Here is a 19,444-nt window from a genome sequence, read left to right on the forward strand (position 1 = left end):
ACAAACAAGGAACTGGCACCCACGGCTCAGGCTCCAAGCTGGCAGGGCGTAATTTGCATGCTAAATACCGTATTTTTAGCACCAAAGTTGCGAGCACCTAACTTGCCCTGAACACTTAATTACGGACTTTGATCTTTTCACTGAACCTGAACGGAGCGCTCAGCCCAGGTAAGGATCCCGGGAGCTTCGTGATTCCAGAAAGGGGCAAACAGGCTCCTAATCTAGTTCTGGGATCACTGACAAGGGACCTAGTAAACAGCACCTGGGGAGGGTGCCAGCCTCGAGAGGGACTCCAGACACCTCTCAGCTACCCAGTCCCACCATACACACACACACACACACACACACACACACACACACACAACATGCTCACATATACACAAACTCACACAAACACACACTCACACACATATACACACTCATGTACTCACACACTCACACACACACACACACACACAGTCTTGGAAGTGCTGGGTCTCACTTAAAGGCTTGTTGTGTCATTAAAACCCTGCGAGGTGACCCAAGTTTAACAGCTGTTTAGGGAGAGGACATGAGAAAAAAGGAGGGAAGAAGGATGGAAAGAAAGAGAAAGAAAGAGAGAAAGAGAGAAGGGGGGCATGGTTTGAGCAGCACTGACAGGGAAGAGGGGAAGAGGGCAGGCAGGGGCGGGAGGCGGGGCAGGGAAAGTTGCCCACAGTTGTCATGAAGCTCCACGTCGCTGTGCCAGACAGCAGATTGACAGCCAGAGTGGGCAGGGGGAGGGTTGGGCTCCGCCCCCTCCCCCCTCAGTGCCCGGGTGCAAAGGAGGGAGCTGTGGGACGGGGTATGCCGAGGCGGAAGGGGGCGGCCCAGGCGCTGGCTCTCTCCCCCCCTCCCCGCCCCAGACCCCTGAGATAGCAGGGCCGAAAGGAAGCTGGAGGCCAGCCAGTTGCCACCCTCAGATTTTTAGCTTCTTTCTCCTAGAAGGTCTCATCATGACACTCACTCATCTGCTTTTTCCAGCAGGTTGAGTCTGTGGCCCACTCCGGAGGGAAGCCCCAGGCTGGGGTAGCCTTCTGATTTAGGCCCTGCGGGGCACTGGGCATCTACCTGCACCCTGCACCCTCCCCCATCACCTGTCTGCATCTGACTGCCAGTGTGAAAGGCTCAGTCCTTGGGTTCTGGGAGGAGTCCCAGGTGCCTGGACTAGGCAGGTGTCCTGGGGAATTGAGAGGAAACTGCATCACTTCCGCCAGCCACCTCTTCCTCAGTGAATATTTATTGAGCCGCTGTGGTGCTCCCGCTGGAGACGGGTGCTGGGAACAAAACAGAGAAAGTGGAAGTGATGGCTGTCTCCTGAGAGGCCGCAGAGGGAAGACAGTCATGGCCCTGACATGATGCCATCACTATGAAGGCGCAGGTGCCCTGTGGCAGGGAAGCTGGGTGTGGAGACGGCCACCTCTGTGGGCACCATTTGCCTCCGTGCCAAGTATGCTATAGCAGCCTGGGCATGCCTGGGGTTGGGGGAGCAAGTCAGTAGGGAGCTTTCAAGGACAAGACTGTGGCAGTTTTATTGACGCTGGATGCTCTGGGTTCTACCCCGCCCTAGCGCTCTTGGGCTCCTGAGCAATCTCGGAAGGCACCTCACCCCAGCACTGGGCCGGGTGTAGCTCCAAAGTGACAAAGAAGCAACCTTTGATCTTGCCTCCCTGGTGGTCTCAGGCCTGCTATCAGGATTGGCCTAAAGACTGACCAGCCTATAGTGTACCTCCTGTGACCCCACAGATCTGGGATCCCTTTCCACACTGTGCTGTGGCCACTGCCTGACCCAGCTCTCTGTCTCCCTGCCCTTCCAGGTCCAGGCTGTGTTGGTGACTTTTGTTTTCATGGATGCAAGGGACTGCACCCATGCCATTTCATGTTTATAGCCCCCCCCGGGGTTCTGCCCCAGCTGTGTTGAAATGAATCTGAGGTAGATGCTATTTGGGGATAGGAAGTGTACGTCTGGGAAGTGTAACCTGAAGAGGGAATAGGTGCTTTTGGCAGAGAAGGGCCCATGTTGGCCAGAGCTGCCCAGTTGCTCTTGGAGAAGGAAGATGGCGGCGTTGAAGTGATTGCTGTGGGCAGCTCATGTGTCCATGGGATTCCTGTAATTCTTAGGACAAGGGGTGCAGAGGCATCAGCTGCCCTTTCTGACCCTGTCTCCAAGCTCTTCCCTCCATATCTCTGCAGTGGAATGAGTAGACCACGGGATTCCCCACGGGGACTCATTGAACTCACTTGCCTGGGGAGATGAAACCCCCCCAGCCCTTCTCTGCTTCCTGGGCAACCTTAAACCTAAACACTGTGATTTAGGATGCAGCAGAAGCAAATAGTGTCTTGCAGCAAACCCCGCCCTCCTTGGGTTCCAGAAACTCTGCAGGGTGTCTTTTAAAACTAGCTTGGCTTAGTCTCAGGAGATAGCTCCAGCTGGCTTGTTAGGTGTAAGAGAAAGGAACAGTCGGCTGACACCCCACCCGTGCAGGCTGTCCCCCAGGGCAGCTGGCCTTGAACTGACTCACCTTTTACTGAAAAAGGACATGGTGAACATGTATGATGCCCCCTGGTGGCTGTCCTCAGCCCTGGCTGCTCCTCTGCTCACACCAGGCTGCTCCCCTGGAAATTCTGGTTGAGCTGGTCCAGGGTAGGGCCAGATATTTACACACACACACACACACACACACACACACACACACACACACACACACACCCTCCACTATTCCACTATTCTAGGTTTCAATTCAGTTCAATGGTGTTGCAGAATTCTCCACTGTGGCCCAAATATTTACACACACACACACACACACACACACACACACACACACACACACCTTCACTATTCCACTATTCAAGGTTGCAATTCAGTTCAGTGGTGTTGGAGAATTCTCCACTGTGGCCAGATATTCACACACACACACACACACACACACACACACACACACAAACGCACGCACCTCCACTATTCTAGGTTGCAGGTCAGTTCAATGCTGTCACAGCATTCTCCACAGTGGTGTAGCCTGTGGCCCAGTGAGATGTCGCAGTGAGATGTTTCAAGCCCAGAGGTTGGCATGACTGTCTAGAGGCCAAAGGTTGAGAGCTACAACACTGGCCACTATGCTTGCAGGGATCCTCTGCCCTGTAGGGGAAAGTCCAGACAGACTTTCCTCTGCCCTGTCTCTTGTAGGAGGTTGTCAGCGAGGCCTGTGCCCAGTTCAGGGGGATACCTGGAGGAAGGCTTGCCGCCTGCTGTCTGCTTCTGCGGGGAGCTGGCCAGCAGTTGGGGCAGGAAGCACCCTTTTCTCTGGCATTGCAAACTGGGCTTGTGTTGGAAGGACAGCTCCTTATGGAGAGATGGAGGGATGCACTTGTCTTGTCTGACCCTTTCCTGATGCTAGAGAGGAACAGTGCCACAGAGGCAGGACTTTCATACAGGCTTCTGTGAATGACCCTGTCCTGCCCAAATCTCTCCCAAACATGGGAGACACCCAAGTGGCCAGGCAGAGTCCCAGGACCCAGTTCTGAGGAGGAAAGAGCCCTCGAGACCCACACCTGGCCCAAACTCCTGACCCTCAACATGGACATCCCCTTCAACTCGCGGCTGCCCTCTCTACATACACACACTCATTCCAGACTAACAGTACACGACACAATGCTCCAGTCCCCCCTACCCCCCATCCCACCCCCTGTCTACCTCGGAAGGGGTAAATTGGGTACCCAGCTTTATTGACTTGAGGAATTGACACAACCAATGGTGAGGCAGGGAGACAAAGATCCATGCTTCTCACTTTGCCAACCCCCATCACACACACACACACACACACACCACAAACACACAGCCTTACTCAGGCAACAGCAATGTTCATCTCCTTCACTGGCAAACCATAGAGGGACACCCAGGGATTAGGACAGGGCCTGAGTAAGCAGAGGTCAGCATGGGAGCAAGGACTGGCTGGACTTTATAAGTGAGCGGAAGTTTCCCCCCAACTTCCAGTTCCTAGGAAAGTGGACCAAGAGGGGCATTCCGGCTGCCTCTCCTCATCTTCTGCGGGATTCCCAGCACTAAGGACCCCTGTGAACCCAGAGGTCCATGGGAGAAGGTGGGGAAGAGTCTTGAAGGGATGAAACTTTTTGGCATGAAGCAGGACTTCACCCCGGGGGGGGGGGGGGACTGAGTTCAATCCAAGAGAAGAAGGGACAGAGAAAGCTGCCCTGCCAGGGCCCCAGGGGCCCAGATCCCTGTTTCACTGAGGGTCGAGGACCAGGTGGGAGGTCCAAGGATCAGGAGGGAGGTCTCAGAGTCAGGTGGGAGGTCCGAGGGCCAAGTGGGAGGTCTGAAGGCCAAGTAGGAGGTTCAAGGGCCAGCAGAGAGTTCTGAGACTCAGGTAGGAGGTCGGGCCAGGAAGGCCTCCACACTCCCAGCGCTTCTGCCGGGTAAGGATGGCCCCTCACAGACTAGACTTCTGTCTGGGCCCCAGGCTCAGCCCCGTCCAGAAGAGCCAGGGGGGCCTTCTTGCCCTGGAGGAAGGCAACGGCGCTCTGCTGGTGGGTCCGGAGAGCCAGCTGCAGTGGGGTGCAGCCCAGCCCGTCCTCTGTGTCCAGCTGGGCACCGGCCTTCACCAGCACTTTCAGGATGGCTGTGTTGCCCTGGAGGGCGGCCAGGTGGGCAGGCGTCCAGCCCACCCGGTTGTGAGCGTGGACATCAGCCCCGTGCTCCAGAAGGTTGATGACACTCAGGAAGGCGCCCCTCTGCACAGCCAGGTGCAGGGGCGTCCAGCCCGACTGCTCGGCCGCGTTGGCCTCAGCTCCGCACTGCAGCAGCGCCGACACCACCACCTCCTCCCCATGGTGGGCAGCCAGATGCAGGGGGGTCCAGCCCATGCCTCCGAGGGCCCCCAGGTCTGCGTGGTTCTCGGCCAGCAGGTGGATGACCTCCAGGTGGCCCCTGTAGGCTGCCAGGTGCAGGGGGGTCCAGCCCTGCTGGGTTGGCAGCTCGAGGCCCGCGCCGTGGCGCAACAGCATTCTGCAGATGAGATACTTGCCCAGGGCGGCCGCCGTGTGCAGGGGGCTGTAGCCGCCGTGGTCGAGGGCGTTGGGGGAGGCCCCACTCTTCAGCAGGTGTTGAATGGCCCTCACTTGGCCCCGCTCCACGGCCAGGTGCAGCGGGGTCCTCTGGTTTCTCTGCTGGGCATCCAGCTCTGCCCCCTGGCCTATCAGGAGCTTGACCAGGCCCACGTGGCCCAAGCAGGCAGCCACGTGCAGGGGCGTCTTCCCCTCAGCCTCCTGCAGGTTGGGGTCCGCCTGCCGGGAGACCAGAAGCCGCGCGACGTTCTCGAAGTTGTTCTGCGCCGCCAGGTGGAGCGGGGTCCAGCCCTCGAGTTCCCGGGCATCCACGCCAGCGCCGTGGTCCAGGAGCAGGCGGGCCGTGCGGTCGTCCCCGTTTTGCGCTGCGAAGTGCAGCGGGGCCCAGCCGTCCTCGTCGGCCAGGTTGGCATCGGCCCCGTGCTCCAGGAGCAGGGCGCAGAGGTCAGGCTGCCGGTCCTGGGCCGCGATGAGGAGGGGCGTGGAGCCACTGGCCGTCTGGCAGTCCACATCGCCCTCGTGGGCCAGGAGCAGCCTCACCCGTGCCACACTGCCCTGCGCCACCAGCAAGTGCAGGGGTGTCACCTTGTTCTCGTACAGGCTGGGCACGGCGCTCCCCGTGTCCGAGAGCTGCAGGAGCCGTTTCCAGCCGGCTCCGGAGTCTGCCGGGAGGGAGAGAAGCTTGAAAATGGGCCTGGGCAGGCCAGCAGAAAAATCAATTTTAAAAACAGGGGTCAGGGGCTGGAATGATAGCACAGCAGGTAGGGTATTTGCCTTGCACGCGGCTGACGTGGGTTCAATTCCCAGCATCCCATATGGTCCTCTGAGCACCGCCAGGAGTGATTCCTGAGTGCAGAGCCAGGAATAACCCCTGTGCATCACTGGGTGTGACCCCAAAAGCAAAAAAAAAAAAAAAAGGAAATAAAACAAAAAACCCCAAAACAAAAAATACAGGGGTCAGACTGCATGCCTGGGCAGCAGGGCCGCTAGGCAGCGGTGTGAGAAGTGGTGGTGGTCAGGTGTGGTCCTAATGCTCACACCCATGTCCCACAGGAAAGCATTTGTCTGGGGGCAGTCCCCAGCGGTGCCAAGGACAAAACTTAGAATGCCTGTGTGCAAGAGCAAGTACTCTAGCCCTCTAAGACCCCCCCGCTGCCCCCCCCCCCCGTAAATCTGGCCTCTTCTGCTCCTGATTTCCACAGCCACCCCCTGAGGCTTCTCTCTGGGACGAGGCCACAAGGGGCCTGGGTGCTGATCCTGACCCCACTGCCCAGCACTCATGACCTCAGCCGACTCCACCTCTGAGCCTCGGAGGTCTCTGGGTCACTGGGTCAGACGGGATATGAGCAATGTCCAGCCCATGCTTCTCCCCGGGCGGGGGTGGGGGGTGGGGGACAGATTGTGTCGGGGAGAATTAGGGAGAATTGTCAGAGCAGAGTCGTTGGAAGTGAACGTGTGCTGGTGCAGATGTGGGGTTGGAAGTCCCGGGAGGCCTGAGGGCCGTTTCTGGAATTTTCCCCAGCCAGCCGGGCTTAGAATTAGAAGCGTGGTGATTAACGAATCACCGGCACAAGAACCTCAGGCTCCCTCCCGGGCCCCTCCTTGCAGAGACTGGGGTAGGATCCAGCCTTTGGTATTTTCAGCCCCCAGAAATTCTAATGTGTAGCCATTCGAAACCCTCCCCAATGCTGAGGCTTCTTAGAAGGATGAGACTCAAGGGAGGAGTGGGACAGGGACCCCCTGGGTGTGGAGACTTGTCACAAGCCTGGAGGGAGGAGCCAGGCACGCTCGCTCAGGTCACAGTCCAGCACTGGAGCCTCTGAGCCACTGAGGGCTCCAGGACTCACCACTGTCCACCAGCTCCAGACTCACTTCCTCGCTGACCTGGGGGAACCAGACGACACAGGTGGGTCAGCTGGGCCCACTGCTCAGTGCCCACCTCTGCCCTTTCTCCCTCCCTCTCTCAACTCTGGTGGGTCCTGGGAGGCCTTATCCCTGCTGGTCCACCCCCAGTGGGGTCTCACAGAACCCCCCGAGCAGAGAGGATCCTGTGAGAAAGAGGTACCCAGGCCCTTGACTTTCCCTGGAGCCACAAGGCAGGCAGGTGGTTGTGGGGGTGCAGCCAGGACCCCCACCCTGACCCGTGGCTGAGGAGTCTCCATTCATCTGGGGAGTCTCCATTCAACTGAGGTGAGACGGGACGAAGACGCAGCCCCCCCTCCCCCCGTTCACAGTGTGAGGGGTGAGGCTCGGAGCCCCTGCTGAACGGAACACAGACCCTTAGTCGTTTGTGTGGGTCACGCGTCACGCCATGCTGCGGGGTGGCCTCTCTATCCCACCACTCACCTCCTGGGCCCAGTGCGCAGAGGCCTTGCCTGACACCTTCCGGGCCAGCGCCTCGCTCTCGGGGGTGGCCACAGGGCTCTGCAGCAGCGAAAGCAGCAGGTGCGTCTCCAGGACGATGTCTGTGCCGCGGGGGCGGGGTGGGGAGGAGGGGTGAGGGCAGGTGGTGGGCCAACGCCTTCCTGTGATAGCCCCCTCCCATTTCCCGGGTCCCCTACACTCCTGTCTGGGGACCAGTTAGAAGGATCCAGATGGAGCTCAGCGGGTTCTGTGGCAGGTCACTGGTCCTGGCCCATGAAAGGAGGCACAGGATGAACCCACAGACCCCACGCATCTTGGTCCCTAAGGACTATGGCACGTCCAGATCCCCCAGGCCCGGGAGCCTGTGGTCAGCACACGCTGTGAGGGGCCGGACCAATGGAGGATCAGTGGCAGCAGAGGGGGCTGGTGGCCAGAGTGACTTGGGGAGCCCAGCCTGCCGTCCTCAGTGGCCCCCAGCCCAGCCTTCCTGGTGCAGAGCCTCCTCCCCACCCCCACCCCCCCACGCCCCATCTCTCTGCAGTGCTCTCGGTGGCGCCCTGTGCCCAGCCTCCCCTCTCGGCAGCCTAGGCCGGGCAGGCTGGCACCTGGGAAGCTCGGCCTCTTTTCGGGGTCCTGGTCCCAGCAGCGCCTCATCAGCTCCGCCATGTGCTGCGTCTCATGGGGCCACTCGTGGGAGAAAGGCCTCAAGGAAGGCCGAGTGCCTGCTGCCACCCGGATGATAATGGCCATCGTGCGAAAGCCTGGGAGGGACAGAGGGAGGGATGGAGGGAGGGAGGGAGGGAGGGAGGGAGGGAGAGTCAGAATTGGGGTGCAGAGGCACGGAGACCAGGGGAGCTCGGAAGGTCCACCGCAGGCTGTCCTGTGGGCCCTGGTTGTGTCCCATCACACAGCCAGGCTCCTCCCCACCCCAACCCCCCCAGTGAAGTGCGCAGGAGAAGCCACCTCGGAAGCAAAGGAGCCGGGTGCCTGGTGGGAGCAGAGCCTGCCCGTCCTTTGTTGCATGAGTTATAGAAAGTTCAGGGGGAGGCAGAGGGAGGCCGTGACCCAGCAGACAGGCCCCCTCAACACGCACCTGCCTCGTGTTCTGCCCCCGCACGCCTTCCACCAGCCCCTGCCCAGAGCCCATCCCGGCATCACCCTGCCGGCTACCTGAGTAGGGTTTCTTCTGAGTGAGGAGCTCCCAGACGACAATCCCGAAGCTGTGGACAGGGGGACGCCCCTCCTGAGTGATGCTCTGGGTGTCTAAGGTCAGCGGAGCCCCTGCTGCCCTCCCCCTCCCCCACCCCCCGCGGGGACAGGGACTCCCCTCACCTGTACACATCATAGCTGGGCCCCGGGGCCTTGTTACTCTCCAGGAATACCTCAGGGGGGATGTAGCTAAGGGTGCCCCGCAGCGCCGACCTCTCGAGGTACTGCCCGCGAGCCGACGGTTCCAGCCACTTGGACAGGCCGAAGTCAGAGACCTGGGAGGTACGGGGTCCCCGGGCCACGGTCACCTTCTTTGTTGGGTGTGGGCTAGTGGTGGCCATACCTGGCTGTGCGGGGGGCTAGAACCCAGAGCTTCCTCATGCGGAGCCTATGCTTGGCCCTTTGAACATCACCTGCCCCACTAGTCTCCCTCCAGAAAAGCGCCTGGTACCCCCCCCCACTCTTGCCGGCTGGTCTCAGGTGAGAGCCAGGCCCTCTCCCGGCTCTGGCATGTGCCACCGGTCTTCTCAGAGGCTTAGCGTCTTCATCTATTAGAGGGAAGTAGTTTGCATCCTGAGCGCCGGGGCAGGAAGGAGCACTCAATGGGAGACTGGCAGAAAGGACTTGGAGCCCGATCGGCCCCTGAGCACTGGCAGGCTCTGTTATTATCTAGCCCAATGCTTCTCAGCCTCTGTCATTTTTCTTTTTTGGCCCTTTGGGTCAGGGGTTCCTCCTGGCTCTGCACTCAGGGATTACTCCTGGCACTGCTCGGTGGGATCATATGGGATGCCAGGGACAAAACTCGGGTCAGCGTGTGCAAGGCCAATGCCCTACATGCTCAACTCTCTCAACTTCTCAAACTTAGTCTGACCAAGGTCCCTTCCACCTATTTCCTTCCTATGGATCCCCACAAACTGGAAGGCTCCCTAGTCTCATGTCATGACCCCCGTTCACTTGTGGCCCCCTTGGAATATCCTGGCCATATGGTCCCCCCAGTTGGGAAATGCAAGCCAGAGGGAATATGTACAAAACTGCTTGTTGAGATTCTGCTCTTTCCACCTCCACGGGTTTAAACCTGTACACTGTATTTATTTCCTCTTTGTTGCCATTCATTGATTCATTCATATACCAACTACCCAAGCACTGAGTGTCACCACATCAGGCTATGGGTCAGAAAGACAGGACACCCTCCCCCAACCCCCTCACAAGCTTATTCGTAGATGCAGTGTAGAGGCATTCATGAAAGAGTTTCACAAATGACTTATAAACTTACAAGTGGGCCAGGGAAAATGAAGAGACAGAGTGAGAGTCTTTAAGACTGAATTGGGAAGAGTGAGATGGTGCACATTAAGCTGAGAGCCAGGAAGTGGGTTAGCCTTGGCTCGATAAAAAGAATAGAGAGCCCTGCTCCTGGCAAAGAGAGCAGAATGTGCAAAGGTCCTGGGGGCAGGGAGAGTGTGTGGCCTCCTCTAGGAATGGAGAAAAAAAATCATGATTGCTCTGAGGGATCGTCTCCTCCACTTAGAGATCCACCTCAAGTATATGGTAGGAGGAATTGGGGTTATCCTCCCACCTGAGAAATGAAAGACGGGGGCTAGGAGATAGTTGTGCAGGCCTCCTGTTTTGTGACCTCCTGATCTAAACTGTGCTGCTCACTCAGCTTCATTTTAGACACGGTTCCTCCTGTTTGCAGAATATGTGCCCATGAGCTTCCCAAGACTCGTGATATTCCCAGCAGTGAGCAGGAAGGTCATCTGGCTCGCATGGGCAAGACTCTAGAAGGAAAGAGGAACAGAGGCTGCCCAGGGGTCTCACCTTGACATGCATGTTGCCGTCCAGGAGGATATTGCCCGGCTTAAGGTCCAGGTGGAGCAGAGGGGGGTTCATGCTGTGGAGGAAGTTCATGGCCAGGCTGGTCTCATGGATGATGCGGAACTTGAGCTGCCAACTGAGGCAGTGAGTGGACAGTGCCTTCTCCAAGGAGCCATTGGTCATGAACTCCATCACAATGCCCAGGGGCTGCTGGCACACCCCATAGATGGACACAATGTGCTGAAACTTGATCTTCTCCATTTTGGCTGCCTCTTCGATGAGGCAGTTCACGTCGGAGCTATGGAGAGGAAGGAGAGAAAGATGGATGCGGTAGAGTCCTCCTCTACTTGCTCTCATGGCTTTGTGCCCGGTGTGGGCACCCAGGGAAACCACAGGCATTTGACAGAGGAGGGAATAGGAGACACGACAGGATGCTGGCTGCCCACCTTGGGAGCCAGGCGGCCAGCAATGGCCAGACCGGAAGTAGAGCACTTGCCAGGCTAGGTAATTCATACTCTGGCCCATGAAAAGCCTGTCTGCTCACCTGTGTGTTTATCTCTCCAACGAACTGCAAGCCCCTGGAAGACTCATATTATCTTCATGCTTCTGTTTTAAAACGTCGCCTATGCTACTTCAATCATGAGAGTACGGCAAATACTTCATAGGGAAAAACTAAGAACCCAGAGCTGTCAAGAAGAGACCGTTCATCAGTTCCCCAACCTTGACCTCTCTTAGTATGTTGCTTAACACAATGTTTTTTTTTATAGCATGTTTTCAAGGCACATGTTCTTTTTCTGCTCCCGTCCCCTCCTTCGCTCCTCTCCCTGCTCCTCCCTACGCACCACGCAGTGTGGGCTGCTGTGGGATCTTCTTCTAGAAGCAGGAGGGACCCGCGTGATCTCCCACTTTCCAGGTGAACTGTCATTATCCAGCTTCCCTTCCCCACAGCATATTGCCACGCCCAGCACGATGCATCTTTGTGGCTCTGAACTAGTCAGGAGGCCAGGGGAGGCCTCTCCAGGTAATTCTCTGCAAACCCTCTGGCCCGTCTGCCCACAGAACAGTAAAGCTGCAGACTGCGGCTGACTGGGGACTGCGGGGCCGATGATTAGGAGAAATGACATTCTCCAAAGCAGACACTAGCAGAACCGATGTGAGAGAAAAGCCATCAGAGGCTGGTGGGCAGTGAGGTAGCGGGCAGACTCCCGAGCTGATCCCCTGCCTCCCCCACCCTCCTCTAGTGCTCCACATTTCCGGGAACCTCCCCTCTGCCACTGCCAAACTTATCCTCTTTTATCCCATTGAGTTCTCTGGAACAGAGACAGTCTCTGTCACCCAGTGGTGCTTTCTCATCCTGATTATTCAATCCCGAATCCCGGCTTCTCCGCTTATACTTAGCAAGGCTTTGAGCCAGTGAATCATCTGGGCCTCAGTTTTGGCAGCTGTAAAGTAGGAATAACAGGCACGAGCCCAGTTCCTCGACGTATCAGGACTGGCTGAGAGCCTGGGCTCTGCCGCTGTCTCCCTCTTTCCTCACCTTCGGCACCCCCTTTCCGTCTGGTTTCAGGTCTCCAGACTTTGCACAGCTCTAGCTATGGTCTCTGAAGACTCCCCCATCCCCTGCCAAGTTGTTGCCTATGAACAACTCTCAGTTCCCGTTTATGATTCAGGTGACTTCTTTTATCTTCCCCTCTGAAATATTCACTGACCTCAGCTCTGTGCCGACACTCTCTGGGCCTGAGTCCTCACTTCCCTCACCGCACCCGCTCTACCTCAGAAGCCACAGGACCTTCACCGTTCTCCCCAGTTCTTGGGCCTCTTGCTCCTCACTGGTCTCTCAGCTTCTCTCTCTCCCCATCCATCCTGTTCCCAGTCAGAGCCTGGCACACTACTTGGTGGGGAAGCATCCGCCAGTTCCCTCTCACACGTGGTAAAGGCCAGAGTCATCCACCAAGATCTACACGTGCTGCCCATGGGCCAACTTGCTGCATGCTTCTGCTTCTCCTCTCCTCTCCCCTTCCCTTCCCCCTCCTCCCCTTCTCCTCTTACCCTCCTCCCCCTCCTCCACTCCCCTCTTACCCTCCTTCCCTTCCTCCTCCTCCCCCCTCCTCCTCCTCACCTCCTCCTCTTCCTCTTCCCCCTTTCCCTCCTCTTCCTCCTCTTCCTCCTCCCCCTTTCCCTCCTCTTCCTCCCCCCTCTCCTCCTCTTCTTCCTCCTCCTCTCCCTCCCCTTCCTCCTCTTCTTTCTCCTCCTCCCCCTTTCCCTCCTCTCTCCTCTTCCCTCCTCCCTCCCCGCTTTCTTCCCCCCCTCCCCTTCCTCCTCCTTCTCCTCCTTTACTGCCCTTCTGACTTCTTGTTTCTCCATAAAGCCAATCACGGTGCCTCCCCACTTCACCCCTGCTGCTCCCTGGAGTGCTCCTCCATGAGAGAGCTGCAGGCTTATTCCTTCTTGGCTTCAAATCTCTGTTCAGACTTTACTGTAGTAGCCACTGCAGACAGCAACAATCCTAACCTCAAGCTCCGGAGATCGTTTCCTGCCATGCACAGATAAATATTTTTAGACAAAACATTTTCCTAGGTGATCAGATTATTCAACTTGCCTTAAGTATTATTATTATTATTATTATTATTATTATTATTCTGAGGGGGAAGCAGTTGCTTCCAAGTAGTGCTCAGGGTACCCAGGAACTATTCCTGTTGACCAACCTGGTTGGATGACTTAAAGCTGGGACTATTGATGTGGCCTGGCAGATGGTTTGACACTGGGGCCAGTGATGTGTCTCTGTTTGGGTCCAGCAGTGCTGGAGGTGAACACTACAGCCCTGGCAACGCTCAGGGATCACCAAGGGTATCCCTACTGGTATTTGACACCACAAAATGTCAGGAATTGACTTGCATCCATGAGCATGCAAGTCCTCCTCACCCCTGAGCTAATTCCCAGCCTCTCTCCTTAGTTAGTTTAATTGAAAAAAATGTCATGTTTGCACCTGTGAGATAGTACAAGGGTTGGTTCTGTCTCCAACCATTGCCTATGGTCCATTGAACACCTCCAGCAATGACCCCTACCCCGAGATGTGGGGGTGAGCCCTGAGCACGGTCAGGTGTGGCCCAACAACCCCTTTCCTCAAAAAAAAAATAATGAAAAGAAAATGTCAAGTTGCTGTGTTATAGACCAAAAAAAATTGTTTGTTTTTGACCCTCCTCCATTATTTATAATCTGATTCCTTGAAGACACGGATGTTTCTTTGTATACTCAGTGCTTAGAATAAATGAATATTATCTAGGTCCCAGTCACAACCACCACTGGAACAAAGAGAGCTTTTAATGGTTCGCTCAGGCCTGTGCCCTGAGGTCTGCGGGCTGCTGTGTCTGTCGAGAGGTCCCTTCCATGCAATGTGCCCAACACAGAACTCATCATCTTCCTCTCCAAACCTCGGGCTCCTTTCAGGTTCTGATGGTGACAATCCCAACCAAGAGATAGGCTCCAGGGCTGAAGCAGGGAAGGGAACAGATTCCGGGCAGGTGGGTGGATACTCTAGTGACCCTTTGTGCACCTGCTATGTCTGAGTGGAAATATCTACACAGAGAAGACACGAGAACTAAGATTAGTGACACTATGGCAGCTCGTGAATGGAGGCTTCCCTGAGGAAGGAAAAGTGAAGATTCATATGAGTTACGTATATAGAGACACCAAAGAGAGAGTTCAGGGTGTGTGGTGCTCATTTGGCATGATGACAACCCTGGTTCGATTCGATTCCTAGCACAGTAGCAGGCCCCTCAGAACCACCACAGGTCACCCCTGAGTGCAGAACCAGAAACAGCCTCCAGGGCGACAGGGCATGACTCAAACTCATCCACCCCACAGAAATAAAGCAACAGAGAGGAAGAAGCTTTCTAGAAAGAAGCAAGAGTCTGTATGTAAGACGGTGTCAGGAGGGACGTGGTCACTAGTGAGAGAGAGATGGGTAGCGGAGGGCCGCTGGGCTGGAGTGGCCAGAGCAGGAGGGAGGGGGGACAATCACAGAGTTCACTGCCAGGGCAGTGAGGAACTGGTGGATTTGATCTATGGAGGACTGAAAAGGGGAGTGGACGCTAGTCCAGTTAGAAAACTCTTGGCATCACTCAGGCCAGAGACGATCAGAGCCTAGACCAGTAGACTGGTGATGGAGAGAAAGGAATGACCAGGGCAAGATTTAGGGGACAAAAACCTGCTCAACTTGGGACCGAATCAGCTATGGAGGGGTCAGGGCACAAAGTATAGAAGCAACAGTTGTTCAACAAGGGGATGTCGAATGAATGAGGAGACGGCGAGGACCCAGTGAAATACTCCATGGATGTCATGCCCGCATAGTAATAACAATGAAGTAATACCCAGGTAGTAATACACGGAAGTAATCCCTGGGTAGTAATACAGTGAAGAAATACTTGGGAAGTTTCTGTGACAGTACTGCACAGGGAGTGGGCACTAACGACTGAAATCTCAGAGCCTTTCTCCCCAGTCAGTTCCCGGGACGTGGGAAGGGAAAACATTGGGAATTGAGGTCCTTGGTCAACACAGTGGCCTTGTGGTGGTCATTGCACTCAGTTCTCCCCACGCAAGATCTCCTTCCTGGCTGCCAGGGAGGGGCCAGGAGCACTAAGGGAAGGAGACGAGGGCACACCTCAGTAGGAAGACAGAGATTGAGGAAACTGAGGAAGAGGAAGCAAGGGTAACAATGGCAGCCTGCCAAGGAGTGGCCTTGGTGTCTCTGAGGAGAGCTGGGGGCGGGGGGTGGTCAGAGACAAGGTTGACTGTGGCCTGGGCTTGACCATCTTGTGGGCCCTGTGACCAGTCTGCACCCTCATTGGTGGCCACATAGCGGGGAGAAGAGTGCCTTCACAGGACACAGCCCCTGTGCCATGGCCTTCAGGGCTGGGGAGGACAGTGGCAGCCTTCATCTGCCATCGTCCCCCTAAAGCAGGGGGGAGTCCCCAGCCTGGGAGGTCAGAGCTTTCTTTCTTTCTTTCTTTCTTTCTTTCTTTCTTTCTTTCTTTCTTTCTTTCTTTCTTTCTCCTCTGTTGGGGGAGCTACAGCTGGTGGTGCTGAGTTGCTCCTAGTTCTGTGCTCATGGATCCCTCCAGGAGGGACTCAGGGGGACCTTTTAGTTGCTGGAGTCTGGACCCGGATGGGCCATGTGCAAGGCAAACGCCTCAGCCCTGCACTGTTTTGCCAGTCCTTAGGGAGTCTTTAGAGGGTTGGTCCTGCTTAGAACCAACCTAACTTTGTGGGTTTCTTACGGCTGTGCCAGAGAGAACCAGGCATCTGGGAAGCCCGAGTGGAATCAGAACGTGCTGAGACCAGCTCTCCCGGGAGTCACCTGCCCTCCCGAGATCTCTCCGTTCTGGCAGGAAAGGGAGGGACCGGGCGGGTACCTGGGGGCTCCAGGCAGGAGGCAGGGGGAGCACTTGATGGCGTAGTCCGTGTGCCAGCGCTTGTGCCGCACCTGAAACACCTGGCCGAAGCCACCGCTGGCCACGCGGAGCCAGTCGCCCTCGAAGTCGTCGCGGGAGAAGAGGGTGAGGCTGCCCAGCCGCTGCGCCGTGCCCGTGGCCATGGGTCATGGTGTGCCCGCCGCTGCTCCCTGACGCCTGTGCCAGTGCTTCCTGCTGCTCTGGTCCCGAGGGTGGGGTGGGGAGGCAGTGCCTGCCCCCCTCCTCCCTCCTCCCTCCCCTCCCTCCTCCTTTCTCCCCCCTCCCTCCACTCCCTCTTTTCCCTCCTCCCTCCCTCTCCTCCCTCCTCCCTCCTCCCTCCCCTCCCTCCTCTCCTTTCTCCCTCCTCTCTCCTCCCCCTCCTCCCTTCCCTCCTCCCTCTCCTCCCTTCCTGGTCCCCTCCCTCATCCCCCCTCCCTCCACCCTCCTTGGTCTCCTCCCTCCTCCCTCCCTCCTCCTCCTTCTTTCCTCCCTCCCTCCTGCTTCTTCCCTGTTTTCCTCCTTCTCCCCCTCCCCCCCCTCGTTCCATCCTCCCTCTTCCCTCTTGCATCCTCCTTCCTCACTCTCTCCCCGAGGAGGATCAGCAGAGCCAGGGAAACCCAAACTGGGCCCAGACTGCAGGCAGCTCTGAGGCGCATCGTGGGAAGAGGGTTTGTCCCTGGCAGAAGCCCCAAAGACTGGCTCCCGCCCCACATAGCCCCAGCCTCTGCCAGTCTCTGGGTGGCGCTGGTGCCCCAGACCTGGAGCCCGAGTCGGTTCTGGGGGCTGGAAGGTGGGCAAGGAGACTCCATGACTTGTTCACTTTCATGCTCTCCCTCCACACCCAGGTTTCTGCCAGGCCAGGGGGCTTGAGAAGGGGCTTCGGGGAGTTCCTCCATCTCTGTTTCTCATCGCTGGCTGTTCTTCCCTCAGCAGGTCATGTGCTTTCTGAGTGTCCCGTCCTGGCTGGGTTTTCAGGAACTGATGCCTGCTCTGGGTCCTGTCCTAGGGAGCAGGAGAGGGCTGGGGAGACGGACTGATGGAGCAGGACCCCGTGGGCAGGGCTGGAGCGGGCAGTCCAAGATGGGCACAGAGCAGATCACTCAGGAGACCCTGCTGGGGCCCAGTGCAGATCTGTGGCAGACAGGAGGCTGGTGGGCAGTTAGTGGATGGCAGAGGGAGGAGCAGCTCGTCAGAAGTGTCTCTCTTGCTTCCTGGGAAGCCCCTGTCCATCGAGACGCATGGAACAGATGACAAACACTGGACAGGTAGGTGTCCTTCAGCGTACTGGACAGCGAGTCATTTCCTACCTGTGTCTGGGCAGAAGGAGCTTTTACAGGGAACCCCTGAGAATCTTTAACTGTGAGGAGGCCCCCCAGTCTCCAGAGGAAGCCCCCCACCTCTCCATGTCCCCACCCTGAACAGCCTGTCATCCATGGCTCCTTCCTGATTTCTGGACACAGTGCTGGCATGTCAGCTGAGCATGAGAGGAAGAAGAAGTTGCTCTCTGAAGAGTCATTGACCCAAGGGACTCAGGATGAATTCTGATGCACAGGAACATTAAAGACAGTTGTGAAAGGGACCCCTGGGGGCCCCTGTGCCTTGAGCACTGGCTTTTTCGAGGGTAGGGACTGGACTTTCTGTTTAAATTCAGTCACTGGTCACAAGCAGGAGACTGCGGTCAGTGGTGGTTAGATTCACACCTGTGTCTCTTTGGTCTCTACAGAAAAGGGTTAGCAAGGAAGAAGGAGGGGGTTGTTTTTAAAAGAATACTGGAGGAGGACTTGGGAGATGCGACTCAAGTAGCAGAACACATACCTAGAATGTGCAAGGCCCTGAACTCCATCCCTGGCACTGCATCGCATTGCTCCCCCTTCCCGCACCCCCAGACAGCCCTTGGGACCCCCAAGCAGTCCTGGGTATGCTCATCTTCTGGGCGTGGTCCTGCTACTCTGAGCACTGCCAGATGTGGCCCCTATGAAGAGAACAGTAATATGGTGGAGGAAGTGTGGAAGGACAGTTGTGTCATGTTCCCTTGGAAGAAAGTTGGTGACCCAGCATTCAGAGTGGGCGACAGTCCCCAGACAAATCCGAAGGAGGCCCCTGGTTTGCTTTGCCCCTCTCCCTGGCAAGCTTTGCTCTTGCCCCCAGAAAACCTTGGGAGACAATAGAGGACATTCTTGTCAGGGAGACCAGAGACTCTGGGGTGGGTATTGTTTTTAAAAGAATACTGGAGGAGGACTTGGGAGACGTGGGTGGGTGGACTGGCACTGGGCAAGGTCGCTTCAGGCTTAGCACTCTCTAAACTCTGACATCAGCCCAGGTGATTGGAGGGAAAACTAGGGCCAGATGGTCTGAATCAGAGGAGAAAATTCCCCTTGGCTTAGGCCGAGCACGAAACCAGAAGTGCCCTCTGTCCTCTAAGGAGGTCAGGCAGGAATGTGGAAGCAAAGCCCCGCTGAAGACAGCCAGGGCTGAAGGAGGGCTGCCAGGGTTCCCAATGAAGCTCCTTTGTGAGTGTCTGTGCAGGGGTGGAGGAGGAGGAAATGCAGGGCTCAGGGTGTGTTTCTGTTGACCTACCTGTTGAATCAGCCAAGCTGGGGGTTCATTCTCCCCTGGGGCTTTGGGAAGAACCCAGGAAAACAGACATATGCAAATACTGTTCCAGAGAGCTCATGGGGTGCCCACACCCCACCTCCTTTCCTTCCCAACACCTAGTTGTCATTGGATACGCTCTGGGAGAAGTGGTAACTTCTAAGTAGAAGGTCACAGAGAATTCCAGATCCCTCATTAATAAGCGGGATGATGCTTAGGATTTTGGAAAGAGCAAGGCAACTTAGAGACTGCTGAGTTTCCTTCAGGGGGCTGAGTGCAGAAGCTCCTAAGTCCTTCCCCACTTGGAAGTTCACAGCCAGTGGGGAGAGAGAGGGAGAAGAGAACTGGAAAAGAGAGCCCCCAACTTCTCAAGAGTGCCCAGCAGCCGTGAATGGAAACAGATCCGGATCTGAACGACTGAGAACAGCTGTGAAAGAATGGGAATGGGAAAAGAAAGGCAAGGAACGAGAAGGAATGATTCCCTCCGACCTAATCATCGCAGAAGGCACAAGAAACATATTCCAGACACAGGAATTTTGCCCCAAGGAGCAATGAGTCCTTTCCACTGACTTTCAATGGAGGGGGAAGCACAGCACTTTTGGCCATACTCCTGGCTTGCCCCTGGCTCTGTGCTCAGAGATCCTGGTGGATCTTGGGGGACCCTATACAGTGCTAGGGACCCAACCAGGGTCAGCTGCTTATAAGGCAAGTGACTTCCCCATTGTACTCTGGCCCCTAACTTTTATGGATGGAGTTTATTTGGTACATCACGAATGAAAATGATCCAGATCAAAATGATCAGATGGATTTGTGTGTGTGTGTGTGTGTGTGTGTGTGTGATTGCTCATTTGTGGGAACTCTGACTTGCTCATTTGCAACCCACCCTTCCCCCAAGCCCCCCCCCCCCCACCACCACCAGT

The 19,444-nt window shown here is 56.6% G+C and overlaps 1 protein-coding gene across 1 annotated transcript; it reads right to left on the reverse strand.

Moving 5' to 3' along the window:
* Positions 1 to 4,470: 4,470 nt before the first annotated feature.
* Positions 4,471 to 16,075, reverse strand: ANKK1 (ankyrin repeat and kinase domain containing 1). The gene is made up of 8 exons (XM_056107545.1): positions 15,894 to 16,075; positions 10,486 to 10,780; positions 8,794 to 8,945; positions 8,632 to 8,681; positions 8,067 to 8,222; positions 7,444 to 7,562; positions 6,945 to 6,981; positions 4,471 to 5,759 (listed from the first exon to the last, which is right to left on the reverse strand). Exons 1-8 carry the CDS (start codon positions 16,073 to 16,075, stop codon positions 4,471 to 4,473), a joined length of 2,280 nt encoding a protein of 759 aa, XP_055963520.1.
* Positions 16,076 to 19,444: the final 3,369 nt, after the last annotated feature.

The sequence above is a fragment of the Sorex fumeus genome, unplaced genomic scaffold, assembly GCF_029834395.1.
Source record: "Sorex fumeus unplaced genomic scaffold, SorFum_2.1 ptg000169l, whole genome shotgun sequence".
Taxonomy (NCBI): Eukaryota; Metazoa; Chordata; class Mammalia; order Eulipotyphla; family Soricidae; genus Sorex; species Sorex fumeus.

Bases quoted from the DNA above. Each gene is read 5' to 3' on its own strand.
- ANKK1 (XM_056107545.1), bottom strand. From the start codon at position 16,075: ATGGCCACGGGCACGGCGCAGCGGCTGGGCAGCCTCACCCTCTTCTCC. The intron at 6,982-7,443 runs GTGAGTGGTGGG...TGGTTCCCCCAG, and splicing joins CTGCGCACTGGGCCCAGGAG to GTCAGCGAGGAAGTGAGTCT. The intron at 5,760-6,944 runs GTGAGTCCTGGA...CCCTCCCGGCAG, and splicing joins TCTGGAGCTGGTGGACAGTG to ACTCCGGAGCCGGCTGGAAA.